The 16,238-nt window shown below is 36.5% G+C and overlaps 2 protein-coding genes across 3 annotated transcripts in view; one reads left to right on the top strand and one right to left on the bottom strand.

The window, feature by feature from the left end:
- Positions 1–8,871, top strand: part of LOC113113922 (palmitoyltransferase ZDHHC9-like) — a 24,490-nt gene extending 15,619 nt beyond the window's left edge. The window contains exons 7-9 of the mRNA XM_026280477.1: positions 2,861–2,964; positions 3,182–3,290; positions 6,654–8,871. Of these exons, the coding sequence (XP_026136262.1) occupies positions 2,861–2,964; positions 3,182–3,290; positions 6,654–6,821 (381 nt within the window). The 3' untranslated portion in view covers positions 6,822–8,871. The remainder of the gene's footprint in view (positions 1–2,860; positions 2,965–3,181; positions 3,291–6,653) is intronic.
- Positions 8,647–16,238, bottom strand: LOC113113923 (SAM and SH3 domain-containing protein 3-like). 2 transcript variants are annotated; one of them, XM_026280479.1, is made up of 8 exons: positions 15,993–16,238; positions 14,185–14,277; positions 12,025–12,156; positions 11,256–11,403; positions 11,025–11,176; positions 10,178–10,390; positions 9,943–10,087; positions 8,647–9,832 (listed from the first exon to the last, which is right to left on the bottom strand). In XM_026280479.1, exons 1-8 carry the CDS (start codon positions 16,053–16,055, stop codon positions 9,627–9,629), a joined length of 1,152 nt encoding a protein of 383 aa, XP_026136264.1. In that variant the 5' UTR covers positions 16,056–16,238; the 3' UTR covers positions 8,647–9,626. The 2 variants fall into 2 exon arrangements, with proteins under 2 accessions (XP_026136264.1, XP_026136263.1); XM_026280478.1 differs by having other exon boundaries at positions 12,025–12,159; positions 15,993–16,236.

Raw genomic sequence — 16,238 nt, 5'->3', positions numbered from 1 at the left:
GTTTGACATTGGTATTAAAGTCATTGAAGTAAAAATATTTATTTAATAAAACCTCATTTATAATGTATTTAATAAAACCTCATTTTTTGTTTAAATATAAACTAAATTAATTTTAATTATAAAAAAGCAGTTGACATTTGTATCCCAATCTTTGCTATTGCCAAATATTTAAGATTTAACAGTTTAAATAAACTACATTTAGTTGCAAAAGTCACAGGAATTTAGAAAACAGGTTTTACCCTATAAAAATAATAATATAAAATGTAACTACATTTTATTTAAAAAATAAAATTAATAAACAGAAACCTTCAAACTTTTCTTTTAACAAGTTAGCAAAAATCCCAAACCCCACAGAAAAATTAATAATAAATAAACTCTGATGAAAATAATATTAAGGTTAAGCATTTATAAAAAATAAAAAAGTCTTAACACATGCATATATAGTAGTGTTTGGATTCCCTGCAGCGGTTTAAGTTAATTAATGCTTTGATTTAGTTTTGCAGAATCTTTAGTTTTGTGGCACTTTCACACATAGCCCTAATGATTAATTTAGGATGTTTTTTTTTTGTTGTTGTTTTGCCACATTTGCCCTCTGGCCTTTCTTTTCTTGTTAATGAGGAGTGAAAAATAGTGAGAGTGAGTAAGGGAGGAAGGGGAGAAGGAAGGATGCAGTTGCTGCAAAAAATATGGTGTGACATGATGGTCATTTACCTTTTGATTTAGTTTAAACTGGATTCTGTATCAATACCTGCAGACACTCTCATAGCTTCCAGTCAAATTCAGATACATCTTAACTTTTTACTGAAACCTAAAGCTGGTGTAACAATTTTGAGTGGAACACCACACATGGAACTTGGAAACTTTAGATGATTTTCCCCTCCAGATTTGCCTGTGATGCATACAGTATTGTTCAAAATAATAGCAGTACAATGTGACTAACCAGAATAATCAAGGTTTTTCGTATTTTTTTTATTGCTACGTGGCAAACAAGTTACCAGTAGGTTCAGTAGATTCTCAGAAAACAAATGAGACCCAGCATTCATGATATGCACGCTCTTAAGGCTGTGCAATTGGGCAATTAGTTGAATTAGTTGAAAGGGGTGTGTTCAAAAAAATAGCAGTGTGGCATTCAATCACTGAGGTCATCAATTTTGTGAAGAAACCGGTGTGAATCAGGTGGCCCCTATTTAAGGATGAAGCCAACACTTGTTGAACATGCATTTGAAAGCTGAGGAAAATGGGTCGTTCAAGACATTGTTCAGAAGAACAGCGTACTTTGATTAAAAAGTTGATTAGAGAGGGGAAAACCTATAAAGAGGTGCAAAAAATGATAGGCTGTTCAGCTAAAATGATCTCCAATGCCTTAAAATGGAGAGCAAAACCAGAGAGACGTGGAAGAAAACGGAAGACAACCATCAAAATGGATAGAAGAATAACCAGAATGGCAAAGGCTCAGCCAATGATCACCTCCAGGATGATCAAAGACAGTCTGGAGTTACCTGTAAGTACTGTGACAGTTAGAAGACGTCTGTGTGAAGCTAATCTATTTTCAAGAATCCCCCGCAAAGTCCCTCTGTTAAAAAAAAGGCATGTGCAGAAGAGGTTACAATTTGCCAAAGAACACATCAACTGGCCTAAAGAGAAATGGAGGAACATTTTGTGGACTGATGAGAGTAAAATTGTTCTTTTTGGGTCCAAGGGCCACAGGCAGTTTGTGAGACGACCCCCAAACTCTGAATTCAAGCCACAGTACACAGTGAAGACAGTGAAGCATGGAGGTGCAAGCATCATGATATGGGCATGTTTCTCCTACTATGGTGTTGGGCCTATTTATCGCATACCAGGGATCATGGATCAGTTTGCATATGTTAAAATACTTGAAGAGGTCATGTTGCCCTATGCTGAAGAGGACATGCCCTTGAAATGGTTGTTTCAACAAGACAATGACCCAAAACACACTAGTAAACGGGCAAAGTCTTGGTTCCAAACCAACAAAATTAATGTTATGGAGTGGCCAGCCCAATCTCCAGACCTTAATCCAATTGAGAACTTGTGGGGTGATATCAAAAATGCTGTTTCTGAAGCAAAACCAAGAAATGTGAATGAATTGTGGAATGTTGTTAAAGAATCATGGAGTGGAATAACAGCTGAGAGGTGCCACAAGTTGGTTGACTCCATGCCACACAGATGTCAAGCAGTTTTAAAAAACTGTGGTCATACAACTAAATATTAGTTTAGTGATTCACAGGATTGCTAAATCCCAGAAAAAAAAAATGTTTGTACAAAATAGTTTTGAGTTTGTACAGTCAAAGGTAGACACTGCTATTTTTTTGAACACACCCCTTTCAACTAATTGCCCAATTGCACAGCCTTAAGAGCGTGCATATCATGAATGCTGGGTCTTGTTTGTTTTCTGACAATCTACTGAACCTACTGGTAACTTGTTTGCCACGTAGCAATAAAAAATATACTAAAAACCTTGATTATTCTGGTTAGTCACATTGTACTGCTATTATTTTGAACAATACTGTACATACATTTCCATCTAGGAGCAGATGAAACCGTACAGACATGTCTTTTTAAGATGAGAAACCTTGAAGTGCTTAACTAGATCAAATGAAATCCGTAGGGATGGAATGGCTAGAATTGAAAAGGCACATTTAAATAAAAGATAAAAAATACAAGATTCTTTTTCATCAAGCTCCTATTTGCATGGATGCTTTATAACTTGAAACATCAGAGTGCAGTGAAGAGTCAGTAGAGAGTTGGAGGCTGAAGCGGATTGTAACAGTCAGTGGCTGTTCTGACATTATGCTGGTGTTATTTTCAAAGTTCTAAGACCTTCATCTCTACTGTACAGATCAAAGGCTCGTGGTCTGGAAAGAACCGTGTGCAGAACCCTTATAGCCATAAGAACATCATCAAGAACTGCTGTGAGGTTCTGTGTGGCCCTAATTACCCCAGGTAGGAACATTAATGTAGTTTTGCTTGTATACAGGGGTGCCACAAAGTGGTATAGCATTGAATAAGATGACAAACTATGAAAAGCTTCACTTTTATAAGTAATTGCTAGCATTGGTTTGCAGATGCCGTGTGGTTTGATTTTTTGATATATGTAAGTCAGGAAAATGTCACACCTGATCACAGGATTATATAACTCTGTCTTTCTCTTTTCTGCTAGTGTGTTGGACAGAAGAGGGCTGATGCTGGAAGACTCGACTAGCCCCGCCCCCCCTGCTGCGTCTGCTGCTTCCACCCATAAGAGCAGCAACCCTGTTTCACAAACCACAGTAAGACCACATTTTTTATGAGTGTTTGTGTGAACGAGTGAGTGTTCATTTGGCTGAAATGTAGCTGGCTGCCTTATTGTGCGTTGAGTAGTGAATCTGCAAGAAAGATCTTAAATCAATTACCCTAAGAGCTGAGAGGGTTAGAAGGCCTGGAAAAAGATCCACGTGGAGTAAATGAATGCATTAATCGGCAATACACAGGATCATGGATATTTATATGTAATTTGATTTTATATATATATATATATATATATATATATATATATATATATATATATATATATATATATATATATATATATATATATATATATATATATATTATATACACAGTGGGGCTCGAAAGTTTGGGCACCCCTTGCAGAATTTGTGAAAATATGAGTAATTTTCAAAAAATAAGAGAGATCATACTAAATGCATGTTATATTTTATTTAGTACTGTCCTGAGTAAGATATTGTACATAAAATATATTAACATTTATTCCACAAGACAAAAAAATGCTGAAATTATTAAAATAACCCCACTTAAAAGTTTGTGAACCCTTGGTTCTTAATACTGTGTTCTGTTACCTGATGATCCTCGACTGTCTTTCTGTTTTGTGATGGTTGTGCATGAGTCCTTTGTTTGTTCTGAACAGTTAAACTGAGCAGCGTTCTTTAGAGAAATCTTTAAAGTCCTGCAGATTCTTCAGTTTTCCAGCATCTTTGCATATTTGAACCCTTTCCAGCAGTGACTTTATGATTTTGAGATACATCTTATCACACTGAGGACATTTGAGGGACTCAAACACAACTATTTAAAAAGATTCAAACATTCACTGATGCTCCAGAAGGAAACAAGATGCATTAAGAGCTGGGGGGTGAAAACTTTTGGAATCTGAAGATCAAGGTAAATTGTACTTAATTTGTGTACTGAGAAACATACAAGTATCTTCTGTTGCTTACGAAGGGCAGAACTAAATGGAAAAAAATTATATTTTTAACTTATTAACAAAATAAGAAAAATTTGGCCATCTTCATCGTGTTCAAAAGTTTAATGCATCTTGTTTCCTTCTGGAGCATCAGTGAACGTTTGAACCTTTTTTAATAGTTGTGTTTGAGTCCCTCAAATGTCCTCAGTGTGATAAGGTGCATCTCAAAATCATAAAGTCACTGCTGGAAAGGGTTCAAATATGCAAAGATGCTGGAAAACTGAAGAATCTGCAGGACCTTAAAGATTTCTCTGAAGAATGCTGCTCAGTTTAACTGTTCAGAACAAACAAGGGACTCATGCACAACCATCACAAAACAGAAAGACAGTCGAGGATCATCAGGTAACAGAACACAGTATTAAGAAACTTTTGAGTGGGGTTATTTTAATAATTTCAGCATTTTTTTTTTTGTCTTGTGGACTAAATGTTAATATCTTTTATGCACAAGTCGGGAAGTCGTGGCCTAATGGTTAGAGGGTTGGACTCCCAATCGAAGGGTTGTGAGTTCTAGTCTCGGGCCGGACGGAATTGTGGGTGGGGGGTAGTGCATGTACAGTTCTCTCTCCACCTTCAATACCACGACTTAGGTGCCCTTGAGCAAGGCACTGAACCCCCAACTGCTCCCCGGGCGCCGCAGCATAAATGGCTGCCCACTGCTCCGGGTGTGTGTTCACAGTGTGTGTGTGTGTTCACTGCTCTGTGTGTGTGCACTTCGGATGGGTTAAATGCAGAGCACAAATTCTGAGTATGGGTCACCATACTTGGCTGAATGTCACTTCACTTTCACTTTCACTTTCAATATCTTACTCAGGACAGTACTAAATAAAAAATAACATGCATTTAGTATGATCTCTTATTTTTTTGAAAATTACTCATATTTTCACAGATTCTGCAAGGGGTGTCCAAAGTTTCGAGCCCCACTGTGTGTGTGCATATATATATATATATATATATATATTTATTTATTTATTTATTTATTATTATTATTTTTTACATTAACGTTTATGCATTTAGCAGACGCTTTATCCAAAGTGACTTAGTGCATTCAGTCTAAAATTTTTTTACCTAACGTGTTACATGGGAATCAAACCCACCACCTTGCTATATATATATATGTGTGTGTGTGTGTGTGTGTGTATGTATATTATATATATATATATATATATATATATTATATTTATCCCATGAGACACGAGATGTATAGGGAAAAATAGTATTTTATTCAACTGAAAAAAAAATGAACAAAATATATGTGCATTTTGAAATTAACTTGTACTTTATGATATTAAACTTCTATTTTAATGAATTAAATGCAGCAATAAACATGTAAACCAGAGCTGCAAAATTCTGGATAAATTGAGAATCATGTTTTTTTTATATATCGGACTATAAATTGGAGATTACGATTTTCTCATGATTCTAAAGAAGAATTTTTTTTTTTACTAGTTATGAAAAGTTAATTGCTTAAGTCTTTTTTTGTATATAAATTTGAATAAAATTAAATTGAGTCAGCTTCTCAATTCATAGAGACCTGTTTCTCAGTTGGAATCTTTTGAATGAATTACTCAATGACAAATACTTTTTTTAAACGGGCAGTTTGTCGCCACCTCGTGGCGGAAGAGGATATTGCCTTACAATACATACACTAGTTCAAATACTTTCGTTTTGATCGCTACTGTCGAGAGAATAAGTGTTATACCCACACTATAAACATTTATCCAAGTACTTCTGTTATTTAAATGTCTGTAACACAGAAATAATGATGTGTGGTTGAAAAGACAGTTTGTGTTGCTCTTTCTGGATCAGCTGCAGCATGAATGTTTAATTAACATGGGTGCAAACAAAACGTGCTTCTCAAGCTCCACTGACACTAGCGCAGTGAAAAAGTCATGATAGACATAGCTGAATCATTGTCATTCAGGAATAAGATTGCGTGGGTCATCTTTTTCGCCCAAAAGATTCATCTTGCAACTCTAATGTAAACAAAGCAAATAATTTTGCAGGATATTGTTGTTGTTGTTCGTTTATAAACTATAATTAGAGTATACTCTTTGTATATTGTAACATAATTGGTTACTTTTTATGGATTACATTGGTAATGGATTAAATTATTTCAAAATTTTTGGATTCTTATTTTGTCTCTCTTAATTTCTTTCTAAAAATCCTACTGTGTCATACAACCATTTAGCTTTGATTATATTCACAAAAGCTGTGTAAATAAATTTGCAAAGCATGCTTCTGAATTTGAGTGAAAAAAAGCACCTCAAGCAAATTAGACTGAAATTTGAACTGAAATATTTCCAAGTTCCCTCTGAACCCTGCTAAGCACCCACTGGGTACATGTACCTCGTTTAGGAATGACAGTACTGACACATTCCCATTCTTCCTGCAGAAATCCTCAGCTCCCCTGATTCTCAATGAACATACCCCCGATGAAGCCAAGCCCAGCATTGGTGCAGGCCCCCAGAAGAGCACCAGCTCCCCTAAAGAAGAGAAACCCCCCTCGCCAACATCCCCTAATGCTGTCGCCCCTGCAGTCATCAAAGAGTCGGCCCACTAGCTTTGAAAGCCTTCTTCTCCAGACTTCTCTCAACCCTCTGAACGTGCTCGCTCACAGGAACACACACAGAAAAACTCATGACTCGTTCAGAGCAGTGGTCTGTGCTTTCTGATACTCTTTCACAGAACGGGACCCCTTCTGCCTGGATCCTGCGCTAGCACACGAGACGAGATCTGGAGGTCTTGAGACTCTCCTCTCTGAATCACAGCATGATGAAACTCACAATGAGGGAAATGGGAAGCCACAGACTGAATGGAATGAGAATGGACTACCCTGAAGCGTAATGAGGACATTATTTCCCTCGTAAAATGTTTGGTTGTTTTTTCAGTGTCATTACCCGTTTCTGTATAGCCTGCCTCCATTATTCCTAACCATTTGTGTGCCCTGTAAAACCCATTACTAGCTTCTATTGTAGTTGTGCAAAATGCCCTTTGGATTAGACTTCTTTGTTTTCAAAGTGTTATCAGCAAAAGTGCTTTAGCCATAAACGTACATTTGAGGCCCAACAAATCTGCTTTATTTTGATGACGGGGCCATTTGGATCAGCTTAGTAAGTCAGTCAGTTATAAATGTGATTCAACTCCATGTCAAAACAGAAAGTTAAGCTCCGACTTGATTTTACAATCATCCTGGATGGTAGAAAGCAGAGGTGGTAAGATGTTTGTGTCAGTGGGTACAGGCCGATCTGCATCAGTAAGTGTGTGAGAGTGCCTTATCTATGCTCTACCATTACATCTACAGAGGACTCCATAATGCCCTAAATCTACTTATACCTGTAATCAATCAACTTCATTTTTAGACAAAGCTAACGATCCGTCAGAATGCAAAAAAAGCCATGGAGTAAATGTATATAATGTAAAAATGTCTAAGAAGCTGCAAATTCCTTCTAAGAACTGGAAAACATGCCTGATTTATGACTATTATTTTGAGCTCATCTTATTTAACAAGGTTTTTCCACATCCGCCCGACATATGAGCAACCTTTCCTTTTTTCCTTTTCACTAAGAGACAGATATTACTACTCCAGGCCAAAGTAAATGAAAGAAAGTTGAATTTAAATCTGAAAGTGAACTTTGCTGAGTCTAGGCATGGAAACGTCCAGTTGACCAAGTCTCCTTCAGTGTCATTTAAGCATGCTTTTGGATTGAATTAAGAAATTGTGCTCGTTTTTCTTTTTCCACTTTCTTTTCACAGTGTTTAAGGTAGCAGAGCTTGCCCCAGTGTATCAGCGAATGCGTATTGTAGTCACCTTTACTGATTTCACTGTAGTATGTTGAAGGTCAGTTGTAAGGGAACACTTTATGGACAGACCTACAGACATCAGGGACCTATGGACTGTATATTTTTACATGAATTCTCATAGCCAGCCACACATTTGTTTCAGGGGAGTATTATGTGGAAAGTTTAGAAGTGAACTAAGAAATCTGTTTGATTTATTTGGAACAGCCAGCTTTATAATGTTGCCAGTTCAGTGCCAACTCACAGCAGTATATAAGCTGGAACGGTTATGAGAGTGATTCGTTTGCTTCTTGTTTCCTTTACTGATGTTGAAGAATGTGTTGAGGGTAAAAGTCCTTTATTGCAGGAAACGTAGTTCTTCAGAAACCAACAGAATGTGCTTCTATCAGATTTTTAATTTATAGCAGATGGGGTTTTTTGTGAGTACTATGGTGGGAACGTGTGTGTGTGTGTATGCAAGATGTGAATATTCATTTGCTAGGACGAAGGTAAATGGTAATGTGCTTAAAACTGCGCTGAATGAATCCCACTTTTTTTAAGTCATGTAATGTGTCATAATATACTAATTTAGTAAATAAAGCCAAGTCTTTAATGCCAAGTCAGTGTAATGTATAAGTTTGGAATATTAGCAAAAGATGGTCCGCTCTAGATATTTGGATAGGATGCATAACATACACATTATACATCATCACGAATTGAGTTCTGTTCACTTTGCTTGGTAATAACACTGTGATCATGTATATCCTCATACTCTTCACTTTCTACTTATGAATTTGTGTGTATGTGTTCATTAAATTATATGGTATTATTACAATCTCTTTGTTTCAAAATTTTCTTTTTCTTAAAAAAACACAAACAAAACTGGCGAAATAAACGGTGAAAGTACAGACATCAGTATAAATGACAAACGGAAGGCTAAAACGGAATACAATCAAAACAACAATGGCTTTGAAAACATATCATGACAGAAATTACCATAAACAGGAACCAAAACAGAAGCAAAAGAACAAAACTGAACAATGTGCTTTTCCTCTTTCATGTCTGACAAAAAAAAAAAAAAACATTTTGGAGCGCACCAGTTGTTTTACCCTGTACATTCATTTCGGCAGAAACCGTCGAACAGAAGTAAATAAAATGCTACTTCATAGCTAAACGTATGATGATGTTGAAACTTCTCAGATATCAGAGAGTCACAGTTAGGTCACACACATCACATTTACCAGAAAAAGATGGCTTAAATATTGAACCTAAGCTGAGTAAAATCAATATTTGGGGTTTCAGCATTCTTCTTATTTTAAGCCATAGGTTTAATCCATGGAGTATCACTTCATGCACATGCTGTCTGTTTTGCAAAAAACCTTCACCTTTGTCTCAGCGAGAATAAATGATGGTACCTTCAAGTTCTCTATACCATCTTTTAAGAAGACCTACTGGCTTCCATATGGGCTGTGCATTTTAACGTTTTCTCTTTCATGAATTGAATCCAGCACGTGGATATAACATCCTTTCTGTCAGAGAGGATGAGAGAGTTTCAAAGAAGCAGGATCGAAAGAACATTCTGGTGGCTTCACTCGGTTTGGCTCTCAGGACTCTCCTCTACCTTCATCTCCTCCAGTTGTTCCTGAATTGCATTGAGCTTTGTTTCTGTGTCCGGATCAGTCTCCGGCTCCGGGGGCTCTTCGCGTCCGTTTGTCAGGTTCTCTGTGCTTTCGTAACAACCCGAGTCGCGTGGCATTTCAGTCTTTTGCTCCTCTGCATCAGATTCGTCCTCCGCTGGAGAGCAGAAAGGATGTCAGCACATCAAACAGACAGCAAGTTATAAATATGTAATGAAACAAATACGAAAAAAAAGGCTAGACTCAGTTGCTCTTTAGTGGACTTACAGTCATGAAGCAATTCTGCTGCTTTCAGTATCTTCGCACGTTGCTCAGGGTCTGTAATGTTCAGTTCGTTCAGGTGGGACTCCTTCAGACCTCTGAAATCCTCCAAACTCTGGAAGCCGTGCATGGACAGGAGAGATCCCAGCTCCTGAACAAACAATGAAATCAGTCAGAGCAGATCCTATTGTACTGTGATGTAATGGCCCAAGTGTTAAAGAGAACGTGACTTGGGACTTACAGTTAGGCCCATTCTCTCCAGAACTTCCTCCAAGGTTTGTGGTTTGGGCTTGTTCTTGCGTCCTTGACTCCGGCTTCGCTTCCTCTTTGGTGGTGTTTCCTCATCTGGTAGTATTGTGACGTAGATGAATTTAAAAGAGCCCACTTTGTTGTTGAGTTTACCAGTCCAGGTGCCCACTGGTGGCTTCTCAATGATCTGGATGATGTCTCCTTTCTGTGTGTTTTCAAAAACGTCAGTGCACTACATACAATACATATGCTGCACACACATTTATTTTAAAGGATTTGTTGCATCCAAAATTCTGGCATTCTTTACTTGCATTACTGTCTTTCGTGAAACATAGAAAAATAAATTCTGAATAATATACTGGCTGTTATTATTTCACGACTGGGGATTTAAAAATGTCCATATTTCTATATAGCACACAGATTTTATGGACCACTTTTTGATACTTTCACAGGGCCTTAGCTGCCTGAATGCTTCAGGTCAAAAGTCTTTGTAATTTGTATGGAAAAGAGCAGCAGTACAATTCCTCAAATTTTATTTCAATAGCACATTTTATACCAGGGTTATTATAGTTTACAAATGGCTACTTAATATGAAAATAAATGTTAACTGAAATAAAATACTGAAATTATTTCAGGGAGCTGCCAAGGAAAAAATTCTCATTTACATTTAGCTTAACCTTGAAGTACTGAAATAACTATATGAAAATATATAAAAATACCATAAATAACAATGAATAGAATATAAATTGGTTTAAAATTTATTTAACGAATTTAAACAAATAAAAGAGAAGAATACATAAATAGACCAATGGGAAAACAGCACTTTTTAAAAGGCGGACCTGTAGTTTGAGGGATTCCATGTCATACGGGCTGGGGGTGAAGTCAGTGTGGACGAGGGCTCTGCCGCAGAAGGGCCCTGTGTAGTTGCTGTCCTCCAGTCTCATGCTGTCTCTCTGGCTGAAGCCACTGTCCAGACTCTGCCTGTCAGCACCTGCACATCAGAAGAAAAAAATCTATCAGCCTCATGATCTGGCTTCAGCTTCATATCGTGCTGAGCTGAGCTGGCTTACATCCAGAGAGCTGGCGCGTGAGAGGGCTGTGCATTGTGTCCTCTGAGCTGTTGGAGCACACAGATATTCTGTTCCCGGTGAGATCTGGCGTCCAGTCACTTGGCATTGGAGACATTGGAGACATAGAGCCATCCTCCCCACTCTCATTCTGAAATCAACAAACGTAATATAAATAACAGTTCAGTTTAATTCAAATCCTAATGAATGTCTTTGTGACCTAACATTAAGCTACCGGAAAGAGTGCTGACTGTATAAAATGTTCTAATATCATCCACATGGGGGAGACAAATTCAATGTTATTTCTTAAACAGGCAGCTAGTATATTAGCTTACTTAGAAAAATAAAGAAAGAAATAAAATACAAATTAGAAATCAGAAAAATTAAATCTGTTACATTAAGTGATTTTTTTGATGGTACATTAGTTTATAATAAAATATACCAAACTTCTAAAATAAGATAATTAACATTTACAGAAATGTTTATGGGAGCGAGATATTTTAACAGGATTTTAAATGTAACATTTTACAATAGGGTTGAATTAATTTATATTAATCAGTGCATTAGGTATCAGTAACTCATACTTTTACAGCATTTATTAATATAGTTTAATGCTAATTTATAAATGCAATTAAATTACATATAATTTATAAAATTGGATGTGGAAATTCTCAAACATCTGAAATGATAAAAACAATATTTTATATAGCAATTAACATTAACAAAGGTTAATAAGTGTTTATTGTTATTATTATTGTACGTTTTAACTCACCCCCTCCTCCGCAAGGGCTTTCTGTACCATCTTGGAAGTTTTACGGGTCATTGTGCGAGTTATGACATTTCTCCATTTCTTTCCCAGTTTCCCGTTACTTTTCCCCGAATCCTCCGGTGGTGCACCCTCCAGCTGCTGAAAGAAATTTCACAAAAAATGATTCTGTTTTTACTGAGCACTTACTCAGTATCTACTAATTTTGTCTCCTCGACTCATCAAACTTCCTCTTGTCTAAAAAGGTTTACAGGCAATGAATAACTGTTTCTATACTGCTGGCCCTCATAGACATGTTGTTCTGTCCTGGCTCCATCATTAAAGAGACTGAGACAGACTTCTGTTAGAATGTATTGCCTTGATTTACCTCAAGTAACCTTTGTGTTTTTAATGACTGATTGCAGAACTCTTTGAAGTGTTTTTCATAACCCATCTGTTAAATGCCATGTTCTGTTCAGAGGTTTGCCCTGGCCGAGCTGAATCAGCGTGTATTTGTTTGTGACATAACCTCATTATGAGCAGTGTGTTTTAAAACTATGGGCCCCTGTTCTCGGGAGGATTTCCAGTTAAGTCTGTGACAGCGGTTTTTCTGTTTCTACCCACAGTGTGACTCCTCCTCTCTGAGCTCTGAGAGAAATGTAACAGCCTCTTCCTTTTAGGACAACATGTGCTGTTATCAAAGACACAGACAAAAGTACCTGTCTACGTCAAGGGGATTTTACATCTGACTGTTACATTACCTTTGTGTTTATACCTCAGCACTTCACTTAAACTTCTGCACAGAAATCTATCCCATACCATTAAACATTTTCGATACTGAACAGGAGACTGTTTTAACAGCCAAAAAAAATGTATTAATATTTATTAAATTATTAATTAATTAGAAATATATTTTAATCAATTTATTTGTTTGTTAAAACAATGTCTTATTTGAAAAATGTTACAAATGTTTTAAAAGAAGTCTCTTATCCTCATCAAGGCTGCAATTAGTTATTCAAAAACAGAGTAAAATTGTAGGATTGTACTATATTATTACAATTAAAATATATTAAATATAATTTTCAGGAGCCATTACTACAGTCTTCAGTCATCATTTTAATATGCTAGTTAAAAAAAAATATATGTAAAAATTATTATTAATATTGTTTTGTATTTTATTTGTATTATTATCAAAATATATTATCAATATGCTGTGCTGCATAATATTTTTGTGGGAAAAAATGTGATGCATTGTTTTCAGGATTCTATAAAGTTTCCAGAACAGCATTTATTTGACATTAATTTTGCAACATTATGTCTTTACTGTCACTTTAGATAATTTTTATGTCCTTGCTAAAAGTATTTATTAAAATATATAAAATGTATCTTGTTGATCCCAAAACTTTTGAATGCAATGCATATAAATGAAATTTAACAGATAACTCTGTTTTAAAAAAGTTCAAAAATCATATACATTTTTACTTTTTTTTTTTTTTATACTGCATTCCAATTAATATCAATCAAACTAGAGTTGGGTTGTTTTTATTAATTAATTAAACACAATAAAACACAATAAAACATAATAAAAAAAGCCTGATTTATGAAAATTAATAAAAATGAAGTTATCTGTTTTTGCAAATAAATACACACAGTTGCTCTGCATAATAAAGCACAATTGTCTGCTCTGAAAAGCAGACAGAAGGCTAAAGCAGGCTCTCTGCTTGGATGGCTCATGAAAGGATGACATCCTGTCTAGATATTTTTAAAACAGTGTGGCTTTCAAATGAAACAGTTATTAAGCATCATACTAGCAGTTTGGGTTAATGTTAACTGTGACTCTGCTGTTGTTTTTTTAACACAGCTTCCCATTATCCAGTATTTTGATAATCATGAGACAGTAGTATGTTGGCCCTTGAGGATGGAAAGCTCATCTCTATAGTCACAGGGATAGTTCACCAAAACTGAGCATTGTGTCATGACTCACCCTCAAGTTGTTCCAAACGTTCCAAAAGAAGATATCTGGAAGAATGGCCATGCACTGGCAGTCAACTGTCAACTATTTGGTAACCAACATTCTTCAAAATATCTTCTTTTGTGTTCAACAGCTAAAACAAATAACTCGTACATGTTTGGAACCTGTTGGGAGGTGCACAAATGACCATTTCTTTGACAAACTAGTGCACTTACTGTTTCATCCAGTGTAGGCTCAGAGCTCACTACGGGTGAGGACGGCTTCGGCTTCATGAAGTCTTTGAAGCTGCTGGACCTTTGCAGAGTCAGCTGTGAACACAGAACAGGTTCTCATCCCAGACTAATTAAAGTCCAGCATTCAGATGAACAGATTGATGATAACACTTGCTTTAATTCATGTGTGGTGGAAAAACCATTGAACTGTTCACAAAAAATAAGCTGTTTGGTGACCCTTTGTCAATGTAACTTCTCAATGTAACTTTGTAAACGATGTGTGAGTCAAATCTTTCTACTACAAAGGGACAAAGACTCAACTTAATTGAGGGCCATTGGACTAAACATAAATTATAATTACATTTAACAGATATATAAAAATTCACTTTTATTCTGTTATGGTATAGTGGGCCAAATCAAAGGTCATAATGAGCTAACTTTGGCCTGTTTGTGCACCGCTGATTTATTTAATAAAGCAAAATCATTTTACATGATGCTCATTTATATTATGAAAACAGATGCATTTAAATATTTTTTTATTTAATGTAATAAATTGAAATGTATTGCATTGTATTACGTGTGGCTTGTACCAGAGTAGTTTCATTCAAGGCTAAGAAACTTTTTTTTTAATTAATGATCGTCATTCAGTTTGGGTTTTGTGGGCTGCTGTACATATTTGCTCTAATTTGATGTTTTTCTTTTATCAAAACCTTTCACTGTGCCACTTTACTTCAGCACAGGAAGTGGGTAATGTCAGAGTCAACATGCAGCCAATCCCTGCAGAGCTATGCACTATCTAGACAGCACACGACAAACTGCAATCTGCTAAAACAACTAACTGCAGAGAGATTGTTCAGCCGGTAAATACTGGTAAAATGACCTCCTGTCAAACTATCAGTGCACAAACCTTCCCTATAAGTTTCCCCCAACACAGTGACAACACTCTGCATCATCATGAGATGTTGAAATATATTTTTGACAGATCTCGGCAGAAATGATTACTCATAATCTAAAGCATGGCCAAAGAGGAAGCTGCAACATTTGAGATGATGTGGAAGTATTTTCATTTACACCATGGTTAATCCATGTCAAAACTATGCTACATCCTCTGCTCTGGATATGGATATGAGAAAGGCATTGGTTAAGAAATTAATAAAAGACATCAAAATAACCCTACAAAAAAATAAAAGACACAAAAAGTAACCCTAACCCACATCAGCAAGATTTTCAGATCTCGCTTCGCTAAGGTTCCATGCATTTACAAACCACCTGCAGTTTCACAGAGGAGAAATATCGAAACTGTTGGCTGTTCCACGCAAGATGTGAATCAAATGGAAAATAAGAGTAATGCTGTAGAAGCAGTTAACCACTGATTGAGAAGTGAAGCGGGCTGTGAAGACCTACGTAAATGTCACTTTGAATTGAGGAGCTGCGTTTGGATGCTTTGCTCTGATGAAATATGAGCTGTTTCAGGATATGTGGTATGGTCTGCTGTCTCTACAGGAACTGCTTCACAGCCATGCATTTTACCCAGAGCAGTCATAGAGTTTCAGTTCTAACAGGTCTGAAGTCAAACAGGACAATTTACAATAGGACTAGATCAAAAAATCCTCTCCAAGTACTGTTGATCGAACAGTTAGCAAATAAACCACATGTGTTCTGGAACATTGAATTTGTTTAATATACCTTCTGCTTTCTAAACAGCATATTCTGTGTGTTTGTGTCCCTTGAAGGAAACTTTCATTAATTCTACTCTTGCTTTAATTGACCAAAACTGGGCCGAACATGCAGATTAATACACAAACTCCTACCTTCTTCTTTTGCACCTGGGTCTGCTCCTTTTCAGATGCGTTGGATGGTTTCCGTCGTAGCATCTTGATCAGTAGTGGGTGGTCAATTTTCTCCTGAGGACCACGACTATAGCTGTGGCAGTGTGTCTCTGGGCTGTGAACTAACTGTCGGTCTTACTGCCACGGTGCCGCTCACAGAGAGACAAAAGCCAACAGAGGAGGAAGAGGCAGAAGAAAAGTTCTTCTCTGATCGCTGGAGTGGAGAAC

The sequence above is a fragment of the Carassius auratus genome, chromosome 14, assembly GCF_003368295.1.
Source record: "Carassius auratus strain Wakin chromosome 14, ASM336829v1, whole genome shotgun sequence".
In the NCBI taxonomy this organism is placed as follows: Eukaryota; Metazoa; Chordata; class Actinopteri; order Cypriniformes; family Cyprinidae; genus Carassius; species Carassius auratus.
Note: the sequence above shows the minus strand (reverse complement) of the source record. Positions and strands in the feature narration are given on the sequence as shown.